The sequence below is a fragment of the Podarcis vaucheri genome (assembly GCF_965113315.1).
Source record: "Podarcis vaucheri genome assembly, chromosome: 10".
Taxonomy (NCBI): domain Eukaryota; kingdom Metazoa; phylum Chordata; class Lepidosauria; order Squamata; family Lacertidae; genus Podarcis; species Podarcis vaucheri.
In genome coordinates, this window is record NC_138748.1 from 60,516,562 (window position 1) to 60,538,692 (window position 22,131).

Consider the following 22,131-nt stretch of genomic DNA (forward strand, 5'->3'; position numbering starts at 1 on the left):
TACCCACTTCATGTCTTGTGATGTGACAGTATTCCACCATGCAAGATGGGTGAAGTTTTTCTGGCTTCACAGTGGCCTGAAGTGAACACATCAGCAAGTTTCTCCACATTAAGGGCCTTTTTCTTCCATTGTTTTAAATTGGAACTTTGTTTTTGAAAAGCCTCCTTCCATGGTTTTTAAGGCAGCTTAAAGTAGACAATAAAGCAAACAAAATTACAATAAAACAGGGAAATCACCCTCTTTGCAACTGAGAAAAGTCTGTGCATTCCACATTTATCCTTCAATGTTGAGGAAAATGTGGCAGTACATAACAGTTGATCATAAAGAAAGCGGGTTTTCTAAGAACAATTTCTCTTACCTTTGGTTTGTGTTTGCAATATATTCTCCCCTTTCCTTAAAAATCTACTTTCTCTTTCACACACACACACACACACACACACACACCTCTACTCCTCTTTTAAAATGGTGTTGCCAAGATATAGCACAGAAGCTACTGTTCCCAACAGTAAGCACAGGCTGCCATCCCAGTCTTCTTCTGGCAGTGGGTGTATTCATGGCTGTCATGTAACTAATGCTTTGACTTGTCATGTTTCTGCTTTCAACTGTGTGCAGACTTCAGAAGGCAGGACTGCTGTTGAATTCTGGAACAGTGAGGTTAAATGAGCATAACAGCAAACACCTAGGATTACCTTCCAGCACCCAGGCATGAATGAGGAAAGTGGGGACAAACTAGTGCTGTACCAGAAATGGAAAATTCAAATAGCACCCCCTCCTAATTAGCACGCCACATGGTAATATATTTAGGACAGCTTTCATTCATTTCAGTGGAACTTACACTGGAGAATTTTACTCTATGGGACAGATCTGCCTGTCTTCTATTCTCTTGCCATTTATGTCATGCAAAATCTGTGGCTACCTTGCCTTGTGTCATGGTTGGGTCACCTGCGTGTGAAAGAGACCCTGATTTCCCACATTCCTATTTGTGGTTTTGAAATTTCTGAATTATTCCATCCTAGAAGAACCATAGTGATGGAAAGAATATGTTGCTCTTTATTCCTGATGCATATTTTAGGTAACTCTTTACAAGAGATAAGATTTGATAAATTTCAAATAAGTGAAAATTCGACCAATATATGAACCACATCCATATTGTTCTAGACTAGAAGACTATATGTTTTTACAAGTTAAGGATTTTACAGATTTTAATCCTAGGAATTGATTGATTTTCTGTTCCCCTCTATTAAGAAAACATACATACACACACAACCAAATTGAACAATTTCCACATAAATCATATTACAATCTAAAAATAAAGATACAAAAAAATCAATAAAAGCAGCATCCCCAAAAAGACACAATATCCTAATCCAATATTCTGTCCAGCAGCCTCTGTTTTTGTAGCTGGAGTCAGTCAGGGCTCCGCCCTCCCAGACCAGGGTGCAGGTCTTTCAAGACTCACAGCCAAGATATTCAGATTATACTCAGGTTGCAGAAGCAGTTTCCCAAAAGAAACTTAATCAGGCATTAAATGTAAACACATGACAATTGTGATTGTTAGCCAAGTTCAGTGCCAGGGCTGATGTCGCCCCATTTTTTATGTATCATAGTAGGCATTGTGGGAACCTTTAAATCACTGAACATTGCCTTTCTGCATAAGGGATGTAAGTTCTAAAAGAGACTGATTGTTCACCCCTTTGCATTTATTATAAGTGGTATTTATCATGCTTCTTGCCAAGGAACAAAGCTTTTAATTTTGTACTGTAGGTTTTTGTGTGGAACGGGACTTATGATTAGAGCATGACTGTGTGAAATTGCAAAGTGATTAAGATCTAAAGAGTTTTAACAAAAGTACCAACCAGGGAATTGCTAGGATTATCTTGCTGAAGGTAAGTCTCCAGGGGTTTTTGAAGGTGAGCAGCATATCAAATGCAGATTTTTATTTAAATGACTAAGCCTGAATAGTGTGGCAGAAAAGTTGGTGATACACAATCATAGTGCAATGCAGGTAAATGTAAAAAGGTAAAGGACCCCTGGACGGTTAAGTCCATTCAAAGGCGACTACAGTGGTGCCCCGCAAGACGAATGCCTCGCAAGACGGAAAACTCGCTAGACGAAAGAGTTTTCCGTTTTGGAGGTGCTTCGCAAAACAAATTTCCTATGGGCTTGCTTCGCAAGACGACAATGTCTTGCGAGTTCCTGCTGGGTTTTTTTCCTCCCCCCCCTCTTTTTCTAAGCCGCTAAGACGCTTATCAGCTGATCCGATCAGCAGATAAATCGCTAATAGCGCTAATCCGCTAATCCGTTAATGGGCTTGCTTCGCAAGACGAAAAAACGCTAGACGAAGAGAATCACAGAACGGATTCTTTTCGTCTTGCGAGGCACCACTGTATGGGGTACGGTGCTCAACTCACTTTTCAGGCCGAGGGAGCCAGCGTTTGTCTGCAGACAGCTTTCCAGGTCATGTGACCAACTTATAACTAAACTACATCTAGCACGACGGGACACCATGACGGAAGCCAGAGTGCACAGAAATGCCATTGATAAGTGCCATGTACAACTTTGCAAAACACTGGAGAATGCTAGACTGAATTTTTCCAAGTAGGATGTCAACCTGAAAAAGACTTAAAATTCTGATTTCAATACAAGTGTGTTGCAGAGTTGGGAGCATTTTCAATCAGTAAAACAAAAATGTGAATCAGCCTTCTAGTTTTCCTAAAGCATCAAAACATTACTTGTATATTGGCCTTGTTGGCATGTAACAGTAAGCCCAGCCATTAGGCTGGTACCACGGGGTGGGGACAGGGGCTGCAGCTGCTGTTTGTGGTTTGTTCGGAGTGAAGCAAACAATAATGAGCTTGGGGTGAGTACAGCAGGAGTGGGGGAGCAGCAGAATAGGCACCTCTTTCTCCCTGTGCACTGGCATGCTTGCCTTAATTTGAGCTAGCATTTCACATGAACAAAGGCATTGTAAGCAATCCTGGCAGGGTAGGCAGATTGTTATCTACCTGTTTCCAGTAAGGAGGCTGAAAAGGTGTGACACACAACGAATACATGGCCCGGATGAGAACTGAACCAGGGCCTTAAAGTTAATACACTTTCTTAACCACTGTGCTCTGCCAGCTCTACCAGTGATATCCGGGTTTCTGCGCTTCTTTATTACAAATATTTTTGTTTTTTGCTTGCTGGCACACACACATTTAATGCATGCATATATTCTTTTCTCCTCTAAGTATGTATGTATATAAACAGGAACTGGCTTCTGCCATACAAATCTGAATAGGGGATGTATTGATGAGGAATATGATCAACTTGATCAGTCTGTGGCAAACCAACTGACTTTGAATTCTTCTTTCAAGATCCCCCCCCCTTAATTCAGTAATGATATCTGCCCTCCCCCTAAGATCTGCCTTTACTTTTCATGTAGCCCAGCATGTAGTCCATCAAAACTTGTGTTGATAGCCACTGCTCACACTGGTTATATTCATTCATGGGTTAAAACATTAGCCTGCAACCTTAAAAAAATAAACCTCTAACTATATCCAGGCTTAATGTGGATAGAGAGGGAATGCTTACCACAAATGTTCTATGCTAAGCTCTAAAGGATTGCCAAACGCTTGAGTTTAAAAATAAAAATATCCTGCCTCAAGTATCATCAGTTGTTGTTACTGTATCACTGTGAGAAGCTGCACGTATGCACTAATTAATGCCATAATGAATCTGCCTGCCTGCTGTCTCGGAATTTTGCAGTTGTGCTTAGAAAAGAGTAATGTGCTTATATATTTCCTCTACTTTGTCTCCCCACAGTCACAATGAACGAAAAGTGACTTGCAAGCATCCAGTCACAGGGCAGCCATCGCAGGACAACTGCATTTTTGTTGTGAATGAACAGTAAGTGATTGTTTTGCTCAATGAATACAGAATTTAACAGTTATTCACATTAGTGTGGACCTGCCAGTCAGTTGACCAGTCAAATATTGTCAATTGACTGGCCAGATGACTGCATGTTATTTTTCAAACATTCCAAGTAGCCAAGAATGCCCTTATGTATGTCAGTCTGTCTTATATATTACATAATGTCCACAATGTCATGACCTCATAGCAAAAGAAAGACTGAATATTTCCTTGCTTTCCCTGCTTTTAGGAAGTGGTCCACAGACATGCATATGTGCACATCATAACAGTTGGGTAAAAAAATTATACTAGGCACAAGATACATTTCTATTAAATTAATGTTTTAAGTTGACTTATTTTAATTGTTGAATGTTTTCTGTATATTTCTGCTTCTTGCATTTTAAATCAGGTTGTAGGATTAGCATGTTTTTGTTGTTAATTACATGTTCAGTAGATAATTTTTTAAAAAGAACCAAGGCCTGGGCAAAAAGTTTAGAATTTAAGCTTTTTAAGTTTGAAACTACTCCATTGTGCCTTTCCTTTTTGGGTACAGGCATGTTTAGAACCATTCTGTTTGCTTACCGAGAGGGTGAATCAGTTTTGGTGAGATCACTATGCTGTACTATACTGCACTGAGTAGGGAGCCTTTGACCCTCCAGATGTTGCTGAACTACAAGTCTCATAAGCTCTGGTCATTGGTCCTGTTTGCGGGGGCTGGCAGGAGTTGTATTTCAGCAACATCTTGAGATCCCCCACTCCTTACTTAACTATTGGCCAATGAGACATTGCTGCTGTTCTATTTGATTCTCCCACCCCACTCCATTTGGTCGTCATTCATTGTTCACTAAAATGAAGCCTGAATGAGTGTCATCACCACTGTTGCCATGTTATAGCAATCAGTGCCATAAATGGTGCATTTATTTAAAACCAAACAGGCCATAATGGCTGGAAAACTTAAGATCCAGTACTAAGTTACTGACGCTTCCAACACAATCAAGATACTGTTATTCTCCTGGGTTGTGGAAGGTGATTACAAAGAGCATCCTCATTATTTAATCCCCCCCCCCCCAATATCACAAGACCACATACTTTTCACCAGTTCATCCTCTCTGTTCATTTTGTGGATGGCTTAGTACACAATCAGTTTGCTGTTTTCCCTAGTCCAAACTGTTTGAAGCTTGTTTTGAAGCTCTACTGTCTACTGTTCAGCATATTCACAGATCAGACTTCAGCTTTGCTCTCTTGGCCTGACTTCTGCTTTTCCTTGCATAGCTTCTCAACCCTGCTCCTCCTAGATTCATTTGGCTTACCAATATTTCCCTGCTATCCTCTTGACTTCTCTCTCCTTCTTTTGACTACCAGCATTTCCTTTGTGTCTGGTGATTTTGCTGTCATTCAAGAAATTCAGATCTTTAAAAAGAGCAGAGTAATTAAGTTTAGTTGTAGTTCTAGCAGTATCAATAATATACTTGTCTGCCTGGAGCAATACTTGAGGGATAGAGATTGGACTCTCAAATAATGCAGGAGGAATGGAAGTCTTGCCAAGCTCTTGATTGCTCTAGGCATACCTGAACTCATCCATTGCAAAGGCTTACAGCTACAGAGAATCAACCTGTAACTTCATTTTGCATAGATTTTCTAAGCATTTGTATGCAGCTGAGTTACAAAAGTGGTCAGTCATTCTGTTAATACAGGTTTGTGTATCCAGGAGAATGTGCATACCAAATTCATCCAAGCCCTTTCGTTCTTTTCCAGTACTCATGCAGGCATGAGAAGGTAGTGCTGGAAGTAGGAGAAAGAAAGGCAGGAGATCCTCTGGAAAAGAAACCAAAAGCTTCACTATACCTTAGGGATAATGTCATGCATGTATGTAAACAAATTGTCTAGATTGCAGTTGTTCTATTTATAGAGATTGATCTATTGAGAATCGATAAAGCATAATTTAACAACATAGTTTTTTCTTTTAAAAATTGCACAATTCTGCTGCAGCATCTGGGAAATTGTATGAATAGCATATATACCCTTTACGAAAGGACAGCTACAGATGCTTTTTTAATAGCAGTCTACATACACAGCAGGCTCTAGTCTTGTTGCATATTCTATTTTCAGGACTGCAGCAACTATGTCATCTGAAGAAAAGAAAGACCGGCAAGTAAACATGATAGGTGAAGCTGCACACTATAATTTGACATCGGATTATGCTGCACATCCAATGAGTCCTCTGGGCAGAGTAAGTTACTACATCCAATATATATTATTTATTAGTCTACAATTATTCAGCTAGTTGGTAAAGCATGGCACAGAGAAACAATTACATATACATTTCGAGACAATCAACTCATTTCTAGAAATATCCAAAGCTTGTTTGTATGCTTTCAAGGCACTTGGACCTGTGATTTTAATTTGAAATAAAAAATGTCTGAAAACATCAGTTTTCCATCTCTTAGATGAGATACCTTCCCAGGTTGACTAGCTCCATCTGCCCCTCACTTCCCTCTACAGCAAGTGCAGAAACAACCTTCTTGACCGTTGAACCAATTCTTGGTTTTGTCCACTCAGTCTGCCAAAGCCTGTTTTTGCACGCAGGTGCAGTCCGTAATTCACAGAGGGTTTGGGACCCATTGGCTACCCTCACCTGGTTTAACCAGCCAGTTGAAGCCATTCCGAACATGTGGCTGCTGTTGCTTGCCGACAGCTTCTAGGAGTCACAGGTGATAGCTGAGTGCAGGGTGGGGACCAAAGATGTATAGGCTACCTCAGAAGGAGCATGAAATGCCCCTTATCAGAGGTACTACCCCTCCCCTAACACTCCATACACATTTAAATATGTATGTCTGAGATAACCATATCTACTTCCTATGTTTCCTCTTTGTTGAATTTTTGACTGTAATGCCTTCATGGCAGGGGCCTCTGGCACTTCATTTGTGTGAGTGGCATTCACAGCCTGGAGTTATAAAAACAAAATAATTGTATATGCATCTCCAGGTGATGCACTGGGTGAGAAATTTTGTTCTCTAGCTCATTTGGATTTTATACCACCTACAGTGCAGGATTAGAGCTTTTTTGTGTCCGGATTTTAATGTTGACATCTGGGCATTCTCTGTCTTTGGCAGCTTATTCCCTCATATTACAATTTAATGTGATGGGAGAGTCACTTTCATGGCTGAAAGTGTCCACATGAGAATGATTGATACTTTCATTTAGCTCACAGAAAAAGCACTTGTGCTGCTGGGCCACTCAACACATGCATCTTTTTCTAGTGTGTTAATTGTTCCCAGATGATAGTTTGACACAAATGAGTGCCTCACAGAAGCGTCCCTATACTTTAGATTGCAGCATGAGGTCAAGCTCTGTTTCCTCTTCTGCTTCTGTAAATAGCCAGAGCCTGCGTGGCTGCTTGCTTTTATATCATATTTCCAGTTGCTGCTGGTGGTAATACAGAATGAAGAGAAACGAAGGATTGTGATTTCTCCTTGGAGATCATTAATGTGCCTCAAGTTCACTGCTATCCTGTAGCCATCTTTTGCTTTGAAATGTTCTGCCACAACTGATTGATTAGATGGGCTTAGTTCATTTGAAACTGTATCAGCTATGTGGTGGGGAGATGGAGTTTAGAAGGTTCAATGCTCTTGTTAAGACCCACTTCCTAACTCTTGTAAAGAAAAGTGTGTGTTCCATTCACAGTTGAGGGGGAAAAATAATAGTATTTTTATCTCCAGTGTGTGTCTCATGAAACTCCATAAAGCTGTATTCTTCCTATGACTGCCCATCAAAATAAGTTATTGTGCTGCTTTTTCTTGAATTCTGAGTTTAACAAAGTAGTAAAGCAAAACATATTATGGCTGTTCTTCAGTGGATGAGGTTTAAAATACATTTCAGTTCTGCAGAGCTGCTAACCAAACAGATTCAACAATTGTGCTCACACGCTGCCACCCTGTCATGGCAAGTTGTCAGACGGAGCTGCAGAGTGGGACAGCTGACCTCCGCTCTTGGTGATTTCTGCTCCTTCCACGCATCCAGTGGGCAATTGGGATTTTTGAAATGCAACAGGCAACATAGAGAAAGCCAGCAGGACTCTGCTCACCTCTAAGCCCTTTAGTTTGTCATGGACATTGTACTGTGTTTCAAGGGTGCAACATAGGACCTTGTCCCTTGCGACTGGGCAAACCCTGGTGACCACAGGTACTATGCTTAAAGATTTGGGTTTCTGATTCTTGACGATAAGTTCTGGTTGAACTCTGAACTTCTTGTTTCTGTTTGAAAAAGAGCTGCATGGATTATAATTGAAACCTTGCCCCCCATACAGCTGCTCACCGTTGAAAGTTAGACTAGTGTTCACCTTACCTACTTTCATGAATGTTGGCACTCATGACAGCAGCAACACACTGTCAAGTAGGTCAGGCGTAAAATGCAACTGACATCTAATGTGCAACCAAGTGGGAATATTTTTTCATTAGTTTGTCAGCGTCTCATCCTCTTGATGAGCGAAGGCAACAGCACTAAATAAACAAAGTACAAAGGGGGCATGCTGTAATGTATACTTGTACTGTATTGGCTGTATTATCCTCCCTGTTGTATTAATCAGCATGACTTACAAGGATGATACCCAGTGAAATTATTATGACCACTGTGGAAGAGTGTGTTCATATGAAACACAACAAGACTAGAAGAGGTGATTTGTAGTTTCTGGGAGGAGTAGGAAACACTTAGATCTAGATCTTTGGAGAAGATGTGTTTTCTAGATTATATCTGCAGTGCCCCAGTTCATACATTTGCAGCAATGGAAGGTGGATATGTGGAGCAAGTCTCTGCCCCTGAATATGATCTGGGCCCTCTCTACATGATCTTCATCCACGTTGAAGTCTGTTTATCTGTTTGTTTATAGCATTTGTACTCTTCACTTCAGCCAAAAGGCTCCCAGAGTAGCAGTGCTGGAGAGAGGGGCTTGTACTGTTTCAAAAAAGAAAGAAAGAAAAAATTGCCCAGCTACTTTGTACGCGTGCATCCCCCCCCCCTGAAAAGCTCGACAGCTTTTGTGTCTGGATTTTGACTTTTTGAAATATGGCAACCCTAGACTAAAGACAAGCACCTATGGTTGGATAACCCTCCTGGTTCGCAGCACCAGGTATACAGTGCCTTGTAAAGTTTGTACAACAAAACAGAGCCTGATCATCACAGTCCCCAGCCCCCCTAAGAAGAGGCTGTGTATGACTGGGTAGGGGTGGGAGCAAGGATCCAAAAACCTAGCCTCCTTTCACTGGCTTTCTCAGTGCAGAGACCCCAGCTTAGGAAACAGTTCTTTTTTACTTCAACAGAAGAAAATCAACGAGAAAATACCCAAATGTATTTTCTCTCAAAAATGACCTGACACATTTCAAACTTGACAAGTCATATCTATATATAATTTCATTTTTAAAACATAAAAAAGAGGCAGCTTTCTTTATTCACCTTCCATCTTTCTAAATTTTTTTTTAGAAGTATTTTTTGGTCACAAATTGGTGAAGCTCTTGTTTCTGGAATGCATATTAATTCATTCCAGTGTGATGGTACTGAACACTTGCCTATACTGTAAAGAGTACAGGATATAATGCAGGCATGGGCAAACTCAGCCCTCCAGATGTTTTGGGAATTGTAGTCTCAAAACATCTGGAGGGCCATGTTTGCCTATGCCTGATATAATGGAACTCTCCCAGAAATCTGGGAGAAGAAAATCTTGTCCAGGGAAGCCCCAGACATAACTTTATGAAACTTGTTGCCAAGTTTCCAACAATGTAACAAAGAGGTTTGTTTGCCCCATATTTTATTGCAAGCTTTGCTTTAACTACTTCCTAGATGAATGTCCATCCATTCCTGATGTACCAAGGTCTAAAACAAAAGAAGCATTGGGGGAATATGGTGAAAAAAATGTGAGCATGCCTTCAGAAATCGTTGGCAGATTGGGGGCATTTTTTAAGTATTGCTACTGGTTTCATATAACCTCCAATGAGGAGGTTCAAAGCCATGGAAAATCCTTCCTCTGCAACCACATAATTGTTTGCAGATTCAGAAACCCTTCACTATGTTAGTTCACATTTCAGAAAACCATCTTCTGAGAAAGTGCTTAAAACAGTTTAGTACACGAAGGGAAAGACTGCTGACAGTCAAGTCTACTTTAAACACTAAGCAGTACATTTGCAGTTTTATGTAACTCAGTTGATAGAGCATGAGACTCTTAATCTCAGGATTGTGGGTTCGAGCCCCATGCTGGACAAAGGATTCCTGCATTGCAGGGGGTCAGACTAGTTGACCCTTGTGGTCCCTTCCAGCTCCACAATTCTATGATCTAGTATTGTGCATGTCCATTATCTTTAAGTAAGTAAGGCACTAGTTGGAAAACAAGGTCTATTCTGCTTCGCACTATAAAAGTGCACACCTCTTGTTGTATATGGGTTCTAGGATTTACTTGATACCACTGAGTATTTGAGTTCCTTGAATGGTTCTGTTAGCTAGAATCGGAAGAAAATCATCAGTGCACTGATTCAGTTACCGTAATGCATATTCACAGTTGTGGGTAAAATGTGTGTGACTGTAAAGATTCACTTTGAGTTCCATGTTGTTCCTTGTACAAAAGTGACCAAGTTTATATCCCAAGTCCCCAACAGATGTTTTATTGTCATATTCCATTTATTATTTATTCCTTAAGGCTTAGCATCCTCTGGTAGATTAGAAAAACAGTGGGGTGTCACCACTGCTCTTGTACCCTTTCCTGCTTAATGAGCAGGCTTGTTCAGTCACAACACTTTTACTTTGAGACATTCTGCGAGACATTGATCACTAATCAGCTCTCTAATGGACTGTATGTCACAGAAATATATGCAATAGTTATAAAAATTAATGGAGCTTGATTGTACAGAAGTGAGCATAGTCTTCTAGTAGAGTTATGAGAATACACAATACAAAGAGCTGAGGTTACAGAGTGGGTCAAACGTTGGCATTTAATTCATGTCAGGGTATTAATAGGTTCTGGAATGTGCAATATAACTGTTAAGCATTTTCTTCAATGGTTTTGCTGAAGTTTTAACCAGTGTCTCTAACTTTTCCTGAAGTTTTGCAAGTTGTAGTATTTATCTAAGAATGTGTTAAAAAAGTTGTTTCTGCTTCTTTGGCGCTATTCACATATTTCAGTTCTATTGCACCTAGAATAGTATCCACAAAGAGAACAGTAGCAGACCTCAGGTATGCTCCCTCCAACCCACTCCTCTCACTGTGAAAACATGTGAACAGCCAAATAGGAGATGCTGAAGTTATTTCAGCCCATTAAGGTTTCACTTTTTGCAGTGCGAGAAGAAACCTAAAAGGAGTGATCCCAAAACTCATTCCCACTGTTTATCCAGGAATGGAAGGGGGGAGGATCTGAACAAAGTGAGCTTTGTTCAGTTGCTTTGGTTTCACATGAATCTAATATAGGTCTTAACCAATCTCTCACAAAAATGCTTATTTCACACTTTTGAAAGTAAGGTATCATGATTAAAGTGTATTTTTAACCCTCTAGTTTTATATTAGATTTCCTCTGATGTACATTGCCAGTTAAAAGGTGCTGGGAGAGGGATTCATTTCCTTCCCTGCTTTGAATTGCCTTCACTAGTGTTTTTTGAAACCTCTTTATAAATTGTTGTCTCCTTGCCAATGGACCGTGCTTTCCAGACATTCCCTGGATAGTACTTTCACTAGCAAACATCTAATAAGTTGCATTCATTGTATCAGTGGTGTAGCTGACAGTACACGATGTAAACCGTTCTTTGCTACTCAAGGGCAACTTGAGAGAGATTGAATATTTCCTTATTCATCTTTTCTAAGTGTGGGCCTGCTGGTTCATGCTACTTCATCCCAGTTCACCTTTGCTCCTTCAGTCTCAAAGACCTGCAAAAACAGCTATCAGGAAAATACCAGAGTGAAACAGACTTAATCGCTTATTAATTCTGGTTTCTGTGGTGTGCAACTTGTGGAAGTTGATTTAGCAGATAATCTTCTCCGTATTAGATTCCCAATTTGTCAAGAGCTGAGCAAAAGAGTGACATGACCATTGATATCTTCAATTTGTAACATATGCACCCAACCTGCCTACTCCACTAATAATAATAATAATAATAATAATAATAATAATAATAATAATAATATCCCGCCCTCCCCAGCCGAAGCCGGGCTCAGAGCAGCTAACAACAGTAAAATGATACAACATTCTAAAATCATTTCATTATAAAATCAGTTCAAATCAGATTAATGGCAACCATTGGGCTAGAGTTCTGTGAGGATTGCCAAAGGAGGGGGTCAGGCTGAGCCCTGGCCAAAGGCCTGGTGGAACAGCTCTGTCTTGCAGGCCCTGCGGAAAGATGTCAAGTTTATAGAAGATTATAGAAGCCATGGAGCTGGTCTATTGTATTTGTGTGAATTGCAACACAGAATCAGTCAAGTGGAAACTCAAATCTCTTTGTGATTTTAACCCACCCCAACCTGTTTTGATTTTCTGCTGAGGTCTGTCTTCTCTATTTTTAGTTCTCTTCCTAGAATCTGTACTGCATTTAATGTTTTGGCCCTTTTAAAAAGTAGTGCTATGTTTATGTAATATCCTATTAAGTCCCAATTTAAATGTTTTGATCCTGATCTGTCCTGGGATTTGTTTCTTTCCCTCTGTAGAAAACTTCAAGAAATGCCTAAACCAGCAAAACCTACAAGGCAGTTACTTATTTACCCAACTAACAGAATAAAGCTGTTTCTTAACAAGTCCTGAGGGGATCACATGATGAGGAGCAACTATGTCTCTGAGGATAGCCATGCATGTGTATTTATTCAATGTAAAAGATATTGGCGTTGCATTTTCTAATCCTTTTAAATTTATTTTTTAGACATCACGCTCTTCAAAGAAAGTTCATAATTTTGGGAAGAGGTCAAATTCAATAAAAAGGAACCCCAATGCACCTGTTGTTCGACGAGGCTGGCTTTATAAGCAGGTATTATTCCTTCCTGAGCATGATATAAATAATAACAACTTTATCTGAAGTGATGTGTTTGTAATTATGGGTGATAACCTCTTCCAATACACACTTTTAATATTCCTCAATATATGATGCTGGAAATTTGCTAATGGCATGCCCGAGAGAATCCTGTAATTGCCAATTAGTGATTTCCCTTTTTGAGTTTCTTGACGAAAATGGTGAACCACAGTGCTGTAAGGGTTTGCTGGCCCTATTAGTGAATATTCCATTTGAGACACAGCAGTAATTTCAGGGTTGTATCCAGTGCTGTGCAAGTGGAGTTCTGTTTGCACAGTGTTTCTTTTCTTAGAAACATTGTTTCTATTCCTCCCCCTGACAAAGAATACTTCAACCCTCTGGAACTAATTGTCAGGGCATGTGAGGGGCTGGAAAGAAAGTTCCTTCTCTCCCCAGAGCTTTCCAGGCACATGTAGTCCCTGAAAAAACTTCTAAGGGCTTGGTTGTTTTATTGAACAATGTGGGGTGGGACATGAGGGGTTGCCGGGGGGGGGAGGATGAGGGGGTTGCCCCAAACTGGGCTCAGAATCTAAGTGAAGGCAACGTAAGGAAATAACTCCCCACACACATGCTCCACCTGTGCCTCATTCCGCTTTGTTGAAGGGGCCATTGTGGAGAGGCTTTTCAGTAGTACAGGTAGATATTACCTCCCACGAACTTCCTTAAATTATCCTATTATTCAAGCCCCTGGCTCAGATTTCAGGGTGATAGGAACCTACCTCTGTCTAGTGTTCTGGGATCAGTAGTGACAGGTTTAGCTCACACTCGAGCGGTGTCATCAAGTGACGGACTTCAATTTCACCCATTTTTAAAATGTTGCTAATAATCACCTAACACTTTTGCTTTACCCAAGCTTTCATCTTTGTAGTATAACTCAATTGGCATTCTATATTTTGCGATGTCTATTGATGAAACCTGTTCATGGAGTCAGGAACATTGTTACTTTGATTGCATTTTTAAGTTACTAGATGCTGCTGAAAGAGTTTCATTAAATGACAATCAATAATGCCAGCTACAGCCTTTAAGCAGCTGTCACAGGGCAGAACTTCTGCTTTTATTTTTGTATTAATGAACTAAGTAATTGAGTATGGAGTTTATTGGCGGCTAGTCACGGAATAGAAATTAGACAACTCTTTGAGATTTACATGGCATGTGCACCCTATTTTTCTCTGAAGAAAGCTTATAGCATCTGGAATAAGATAATTGGCTTCCGTACTTTGGCTTTTTGATACAGCCAAATATTTTGCTTGTAACTGGTTTGAAGCACTGTTTACACCACAAAAGGTAATCCCACTGTCAAACATTTTTTTTAAAAAAAAAATATAAAGTGTCAGACATGTACAGGGGATGAGATGTTTTGAATCCCTATGCCAGAAGCCTCCTGCACATGCAAAACTAAGTCAGCCTGGATAGCTCAGTTGGTTCGAGAGTAGTGCAGATAATGCCAAGGTTGCAGGTTTGATCTCCGTATGGGTTAACTTAGTATTCCTGCCTTGCAGGGGGTTGGACTAGATGACCCTCAGGGTCACTTCCAACTCTACAATCCTATGAGTCTAACATCTGGAGACCCCAGGATGGGAAATGCTGATATATAAACTAGTTTTCCATTTGTAGTGCCCTTGAGAGAACGTTACCACGTTCCGCGCAATAAAAGTTACAAACCCAGGTATATAACTATTACTTCGGCATATGCAAGATAACATGCTTGCCTCTTTTAATATGCAAAGCTAGTAATAAGCTGTAGTGCTATGGTGGGGAACTATGACCTTCCAGGTTCTGTTGGACTACAACTTCCATCATTCTCCCATCCAATGGAAGCTGGGGTCAAGCAAACTCTTAGAAGTACCTTTCCTCTCAATATTCAGGGGGGAAACCACTTTCTTTCAACTAAAGAAAGGATAATCTGCCAAAATACTGTAGAACCAAACTAGCCATGCCACGTTCTGCAGCTATGCTATAGCATAGTCATATACTTGTACTACAGTTAGTTATTTTATTAACGGCATTTATACTCTGCCTGTTCAACATTATTCATACTGCCAAAGTAATAAGAAACAAATGTATTCTGTAAAAAAGAGGGAGGGGACTTACATGCTAGCACAACAAACGAAAGCATCAGTTCAAATAGATAATAAAATCAAAACTGCCCTAATTCTTTTTATTTTATTTATGAAAGCAGCTTAACATGAAGAGTTCTTAAAAGCTTGAGAAAACAGACAGGTGTTTGCCTGGCATTTAAATGACAGCAACAAGGGTGCCAGGTGGGGTTCCTCAAGGAGGGCATTCCAAAACCCAGGAGCCACCCTAAAAGGGTTCTCTCTCTCTGGTCACCAGCTGTCACACTCTACATGACAGTGGTGCCTAGAGAGAGATTCAGATAACATTCCTGAAGTACAAGCAAATTGATATGAGAGTGACAGGCCAACAGGTATTTGAGTTCTAAGCTATGCAGAGTTTTAAAGGTTAAGATGAGAACTTTGAATTGAGTTTGGAAGCTTACAGGGACCCAGTGGATTTGTTGCAATACAACTGAGATATTATCTCTTTACCCAGTCAATGTTAGTGATCTGGCGCTCTCTCTCTCGCTGTGTGTGTGTGTGTGTGTGTGTGTGTGTGTGTGTGTGTGTGTTTAAGACTATCTATTTTGAATAAATAGACTACCTGCATTTTTAAAACTGTTGTCAGCTTCAAATACTTTTAGGTACAAAATTTGCATCAGTACTTAAAATACGTTGAGAGATGCATTTGGAATACGTGAGTTAAAAACAAAACAAACAAGACAGAACAGAGAAGAAATCATCGGTGGGGGCATTTTATTTTTGTTTAGTAGTCATTAAATGCTTGGGAAAGTAGCATATTTGTTTGAAAGAAGATTGTCAGAGGAGAAGCTGGAACCTTGAGTAGAATTTGGGGTTAGAAATCCATAAAATTCCTAAGTAAAAGTGGAACATCTAAATACTTGCTTTTCTACTTAGGGGTGCATAACTTGAGAACAAGAAAACGGACACATCTGATGAGAGATCTTAGCAAAATAGTATACCAACTGCACTTTTCTGTTTTAAGAATATTCAAAGATTTGGCATTCATTATTCTGCCACCCCTAAATATCATCTCAAGCCCATTCATCAGGAGAGTATTTAAAATTCACTAAAACCTTTTCTTCTTTAGGCCGATATTAACATATTTATTAAATTTTATTATCGGAGGATGCACACACACAGCTGTGGTAGCGGTAGCCATTCATTCTGTGAAACACATTGCAAATTGATTATAGACATAAAAGCAAATAAAATTACTTCAGGAATAAAGTTTTTTGTATCTGGAGGCATTTACTTGACAGTAACAGTATGGCCGATAAAAAGAGTAAAAACACTTTATGGGAAATGTGTTTTCCTTTCCCACATTTTATTGTTCTTTATATCCTGCCTTTCCTCCAAGGAGCTTAAGCTGGCATACATTATTCTCTTCTCTCCCCTCCTATTTTTCCCCCACAACAACCCTTTGAAGTAGACTAGGCTGATATTGTGTCCATAAGAAGCTGCCTTATACGGAGCAAACCATTGGTTTATCTAGCCCAGTATTGACATAGGAAGCTGCCTTATATTTGGCCAGGCTGTTAGCCCATCTATCCCAATTTTGGCTACTCTCAGTGGCAGCAGTTCTCCGGGGTCTCTGGCGGAGTTAATCTCCCATCACCACCTACATGAACCTTTTCGAGATTGTAGGAATTGAAGCCAGAACCTACCCCAGTGCTGCCTGTTCTGTCAGCAGCTCTCCCAAGATCTAGGTATTGAAGTTAGATCCCTAAGTAGTGATGTTAGAGTGAGAATGTGTGAACCTCCACATGCAAAGGATGTGCTCTTTACTCAGCAAAAGTCTCTCACCCCGAAGTTCCAGAAGTATCCATCTACAGAGCTTTTATAGCTACCTTCCACATAAGTTAAATTAGGAGCTTGTGGGTTTGGCACTAGTTGCTTCTTCACTGTACCACTAAGAGTGTGCACATTTTTGAAAGAGCTGGGGCTTCTAGCATTCTAAATCTGTCGGGTTTCTAGATACTCAGTTTGCTGCTCAGTGTCATCTCCTTGCAACCAGGAAGGATTTGTAAGTGATGAGATGCCCACCTCTCTCACCATCTGTGAAGTCTTCTTCAGGCACTTGGTGACTGGCTATAATTGCTTGGGTGAAATGGACAGTTGTTCTCTGCTTACTCAGGGCTGGTTTACACGAACATGTATATTACTTGATCTCATTGCTCAGCTGTTCTCAGATAAATGTGCCTCTACTGAAAATTACAAAGAAGAGCCCTGCTGGATCAGGACAAAGGTCTCTCTAGCCAAGCATCCCAAACACAGTGGCTGACTGATGCATCTGGAAAGCCCATGTGGGCAATAAGTCATTTTATGCAATTGTTTCCAGCAACTGTTTTTCAGAGGCATCCTCTGCGAAGTGCATGTTTCCAAATAAAATCCTAAAGATAAGAAAATTAACATTTTGAGAAATTAATTTATGAGATAAATCACTCTCTATCAAGCATATGCAACTTGTTCTTCAGAGGTATGCTGCCTTTGAACATGGCAATAGCATTTAGACACTATCTGATGAGGAGTTCTATTTGTGGTGATGAACCTTTAGTGGCTTCCTCACAGATATAACAATGCTACAGTCAACCAGTGAAATCACTCACAAACGCTGTATAATGACTTCACAGTTGCAGTGCTGAACTCTGGCTTTTAGAGCTGAGGCTTGGTGAGCTTGAGCTCAAGTTAAACCTTTGACCTAGGACAGGCACCACATTCTCCTGTGGTGAGGAGGGCAAGGCAGCAGTGGCACTTTTCTTTTTACACCTGTATATATATTCCATATAACTTCTGAAGAAGACCTTGTATTGGTAGCACATACTCCCCATTACATGACCCCCTCCAAAGCAAAAGGGTGTCAGGAAGGGGCCTGCATTTCGCTCACAGCAAGTGCAGGTGCCACCTCAAGCGTCACAAGAGGGGGTTGCTGGCTCTTATTTTGCCAGTTTCCTTAATGTGCTATTGTCTGTTAAATGTCATCGAAGCCTTTAAATTGTTGATTCTTATGGATTGTGTGTTTTATTTCATACAGGATAGCACTGGCATGAAGCTATGGAAGAAGCGATGGTTTGTTCTGTCCGATCTGTGCCTCTTCTATTATCGGGGTAAGTTTCTGATTGTTAGAGGCTAACCTAGGCCTTCCAAAGATGGCATATGTTGAACTTTTAAAATAAAGGTTTTGAAACTGTCCTGCTGATATAAACTTAAAAGGGTTAATTTAACCCTAAACGAAACGTGCTCCACAGAACATGTGTGGTTATTTGATGAGAACTGCATCATAAGACAAGACTGTGTAAAGGAACTCTCTGAATTGCAGTGTAAATAATGTAACTTCTTTTCTTTCTGTTGACCTGATGCACTGCCAGAGGCTATGTCTGATGTTGTTTCCTATTATTCCACCCATTTGCAAACAAAATAATTCTTGCATCTGCAAGAATTTAGAAAATTAGGATTTTGTAAAGTTCACACACTTGACTGTTGTGCCCAGAGAACCCTCCTATTCCTCTTAATTCACTAGTTCCATGCAATAAGGCAGTTCTAAGTGCTTTTTGTGTAGCTAGTGAGGGGTGGGGTGATGTGAAGAAGCAGGTTTACAAGAAGCTTAACTACAAGCGACCCAGGGCAACTCTTTTTAAAGCATTCCCCCCCCCATGTAACTTGTTGACATTGTAAACCAGGGATGGGGAACCTGCAGTCCTCCAGGTGTTAGCTACAGCTTCTACCATCCTGGCCACTAGCCATTCCAACAACTTTTCTAGAGTCACAGATCCCCTACTCTTGTTCTGACTAGAACTATTCTTCCCCTGCCTTTGGAATGAAAAGTGTGCATGTACCTTGTTCACCACCAATGGCTACATGAAAGTCTTTCATGAGCTGAAAGTATTTATAGGATTAATGTTTGCTGTTTCAGTCCATTATACATTAAATATGCATTACTGAGGGATAACCACTCTCCTTCCAGCTGATTCTCATAATAATTATAAACTAAAAACATTCAGAATAGCAATCTGTTTGTTGTCTTGATAACTCTGCACTGCATTTGATGTTTATGGCCTGTAGATCCAGTAAACTGTGACTAGACTGGATAGTTTGGCAAAGATCATGGTGGGCTTCAAAAGTAAATATAACATTTGAAACATTTAATATAAGTTAAGCTCTTAGTAACTTTGTCCTTTATTATCTAACTTTTTTCAGCATAATACTCTAAAATTCTTCAACTTGCCCCAGGACAAACTTCTAAAAATATATTTTACATTGTTTATGCTTAAGATGTGCAAAACGCCATGTTCATGTTGGAGCTGGGCATGTTTAGCCTGGAGAAGAGGAGGTTAAGGGGTGATATGATAGCCATGTTCAAATATATAAAAGGATGTCACATAGAGGAGGGAGAAAGGTTGTTTTCTGCTGCTCCAGAGAAGCGGACACGGAGCAATGGATTCAAACTACAAGAAAGAAGATTCCACCTAAACATTAGGAAGAACTTCCTGACAGTAAGAGCTGTTCGACAGTGGAATTTGCTGCCAAGGAGTGTGGTGGAGTCCCCTACTTTGGAGGTCTTTAAGCAGAGGCTTAACAACCATATGTCAGGAGTGCTCTGATGGTGTTTCCTGCTTGGCAGGGGGTTGGACTCGATGGCCCTTGTGGTCTCTTCCAACTCTATGATTCTATGTTCTGTATATCTGTGGTCTATATGTATTACGTGTCTTGAAACAACTATCAAGCCCAGCCTCAAGTCAAAATGGCAGTCTGTCAATCTGAGATGGAAGGGGTTGTTTAAGTAAGGCCAAACCAGCAGTAATTGAATATTGGCTGTTCATTGTATGAGAGGTAGTAAGGGGAAAATATCAGGAAGGGTTAAACTTTTGAGTTTGGGTGATGAAATTCAGAGCATCCATTGATGAAATCAAGAAATTAATACACAATTCATGATATTGAAATGAGGTGGGAATCAAGATTTTGCAATATCATAACAGCAATCTGTAAAACTTAAAAAAATCATTTGAAATTGAGTTAATCCCTCTGCAAAATGACCATTATACATTTAGGGTGATTTTAAGCACCAAAGTTCTCATGCAGTAACAACTTAATGAATTCAGAATCATTGTGTGGATTTTTCCTTTTAAAAATAAAGATTATAGGTTGTTGAAAAAAACAAGCCACTGCTGAGTCAAAATTAGTGTAACTGTAATACTGTAATTTTAGACATGGAGACTTTGGTTGAGCTAAAATTGTACTATAATTAGGTAGGTGGCCAGATTGTTGGTGGGTTTTCCTGCTTAGAAGAAAAATCAGCTTAGCTTTCTTCACACAAGTATGCAACTTCTTCATTCAGGGCAACCATTTTGGCTTTTTTGAGAAATATCCCATTGTGCACATCGAGAATATTAACCATAGCCTAGTACAAAAGTTTTTCTTATCTGTGTTGCTAATTCTCTTCAGTATTTTCCACTTGATTAAATTATTGGTTTTAGGCTAGATAAGAAATATAAAAACTGATCTGCTTAGATTGCATGAATAAATAAACCAGAGCTATTTATATACCCATCCTCTGGGAAGCAATTGAAGCAGATGGAGTTAGATAACCAGATGTTCTAGTAATCATTTGCAAGCATTAGTAATGGTTATGAGAACACATCAGACATATTAACCCTCACCTATTCATGTTTGAATGCTAAGTTTTGTTTTGTTTTGTTTTTTTAAAAAAACTTAGCTTATACTTAATATGTATGCTTATAATACCATTTGATAAAGGTTGTGTAGGTTCACACAGAGTTCTCTACAGTCATACCTCGGGATGAATACGCTTCAGCTTAAATATTTTCGGGTTGCGCTCCACAGCGACCCGGAAGTAACGGAGTGCGTTACTTCCAGGTTTCACCGCTCGCACATGCGCAGATGCTCAAAATGACGTCACACATGGAAGCGGCGAAACGTGACTCGCAGACGATCAGTCACGTCTTACGTTCACTTCAGGATGCTAATGGGGCTCCAGAACGGATCCCGTTCGCATCCAGAGGTACCACTGTATTTCTGATTTGGACCTCTCCAAATCAGTTTGGAGGGGGAGAATGTGGTTCTCTAATTTGGTTTCCTCCCATCTTTTCTGATTTGGAGGGTGTGGATCCCTGAAGCAGAACGTGCGCGGAGAGCAACTATGCTCTTTCCTGTCACTTTGGGCTGGTATTTTCTCTGATTGATCTTGCTTTCCTTCAGCTTGGTCCTTGGGAAACTTTAAAACACATGACAGGTCCAAGTTGCTGTCCTTTTTTTTTCTTCCTGTCACCTGAAACCACTTTGTCCTTCATCCGTCTTGCCCAGTGCATTTTCTTCTGCAGCAGTTCTAAAGCATCAGAAGTGGAAGCTTGGGCTCATTTGTACTTTTAAAACAGCACTTGTTATTGTTTGGCATTAATATAATATCATGAGAATACAAGTCCCTACCCCAGAGAGTTTGCGATCTAAGGAGAGAGGAACAAGGGAGGAAAAAAGAGGAAATTGAGGCAATTAAACAGGAGAAGAATAGGCAATCTTCACCAGATGTTGCATCCGATAAGTTGGACTGTGGTCCGCAGATGTATATGTCATAATAAATTTATTAGTCCTCTGACACCTTCAGTACAATTTTTTTTTGGCAATTATTTCAGTTTCATATACTTAGATTTAGCTACAGTAGAATAACATACCGGTAATATGTTTAGAGCTGCTACCATCACTTGAGTAGTGTTGCAGTTTAACTGTAATTGGACTTGTTATAGTTGTAATGACAGAGAGGCAATCTATAAAACTTAAAATAAATTTATACTTAAATAGCATTTCCCCCAATTGCTCAAATCACACTTACTCAGTAATCCTTATAATGATCCAGTAAACTAGTCCAGTGTTCTTAACTCCATGTTATAGATGGAGGACGGGATTTTGAGGGATCCTGACTTGACTGAGGCCACTTTGGAAGTTTGTAGTTGAGCTAAGATTTGAACCCAGGTTTCCTAGCCTGTAGTTCATGCTTTCAACTACAACATACTATTCTAGGTTGGACTGGATCGCATATCCCATACATACTGTGCCAGAGAGATGTGCAGATCTCCACTCTATTCTGCACCAGCATTTTAAGCAAACCCACTCCAAACACA

At 40.0% G+C, this 22,131-nt stretch overlaps 1 protein-coding gene across 23 annotated transcripts in view; it reads left to right on the plus strand.

The window, feature by feature from the left end:
* Positions 1 to 22,131, plus strand: part of PLEKHA5 (pleckstrin homology domain containing A5) — a 174,392-nt gene that overhangs the window by 101,566 nt on the left and 50,695 nt on the right. For all 23 annotated transcript variants that reach the window (XR_014223667.1, XR_014223668.1, XM_082238763.1 and 20 more), the window contains 4 exons: positions 3,805 to 3,888; positions 6,001 to 6,121; positions 12,774 to 12,878; positions 18,033 to 18,105. Coding sequence is in view for 21 of the 23 variants with exons in the window: in XM_082238763.1 (XP_082094889.1) it covers positions 3,805 to 3,888; positions 6,001 to 6,121; positions 12,774 to 12,878; positions 18,033 to 18,105 (383 nt within the window). In the remaining 2 variants the exon portion in view is untranslated. The remainder of the gene's footprint in view (positions 1 to 3,804; positions 3,889 to 6,000; positions 6,122 to 12,773; positions 12,879 to 18,032; positions 18,106 to 22,131) is intronic.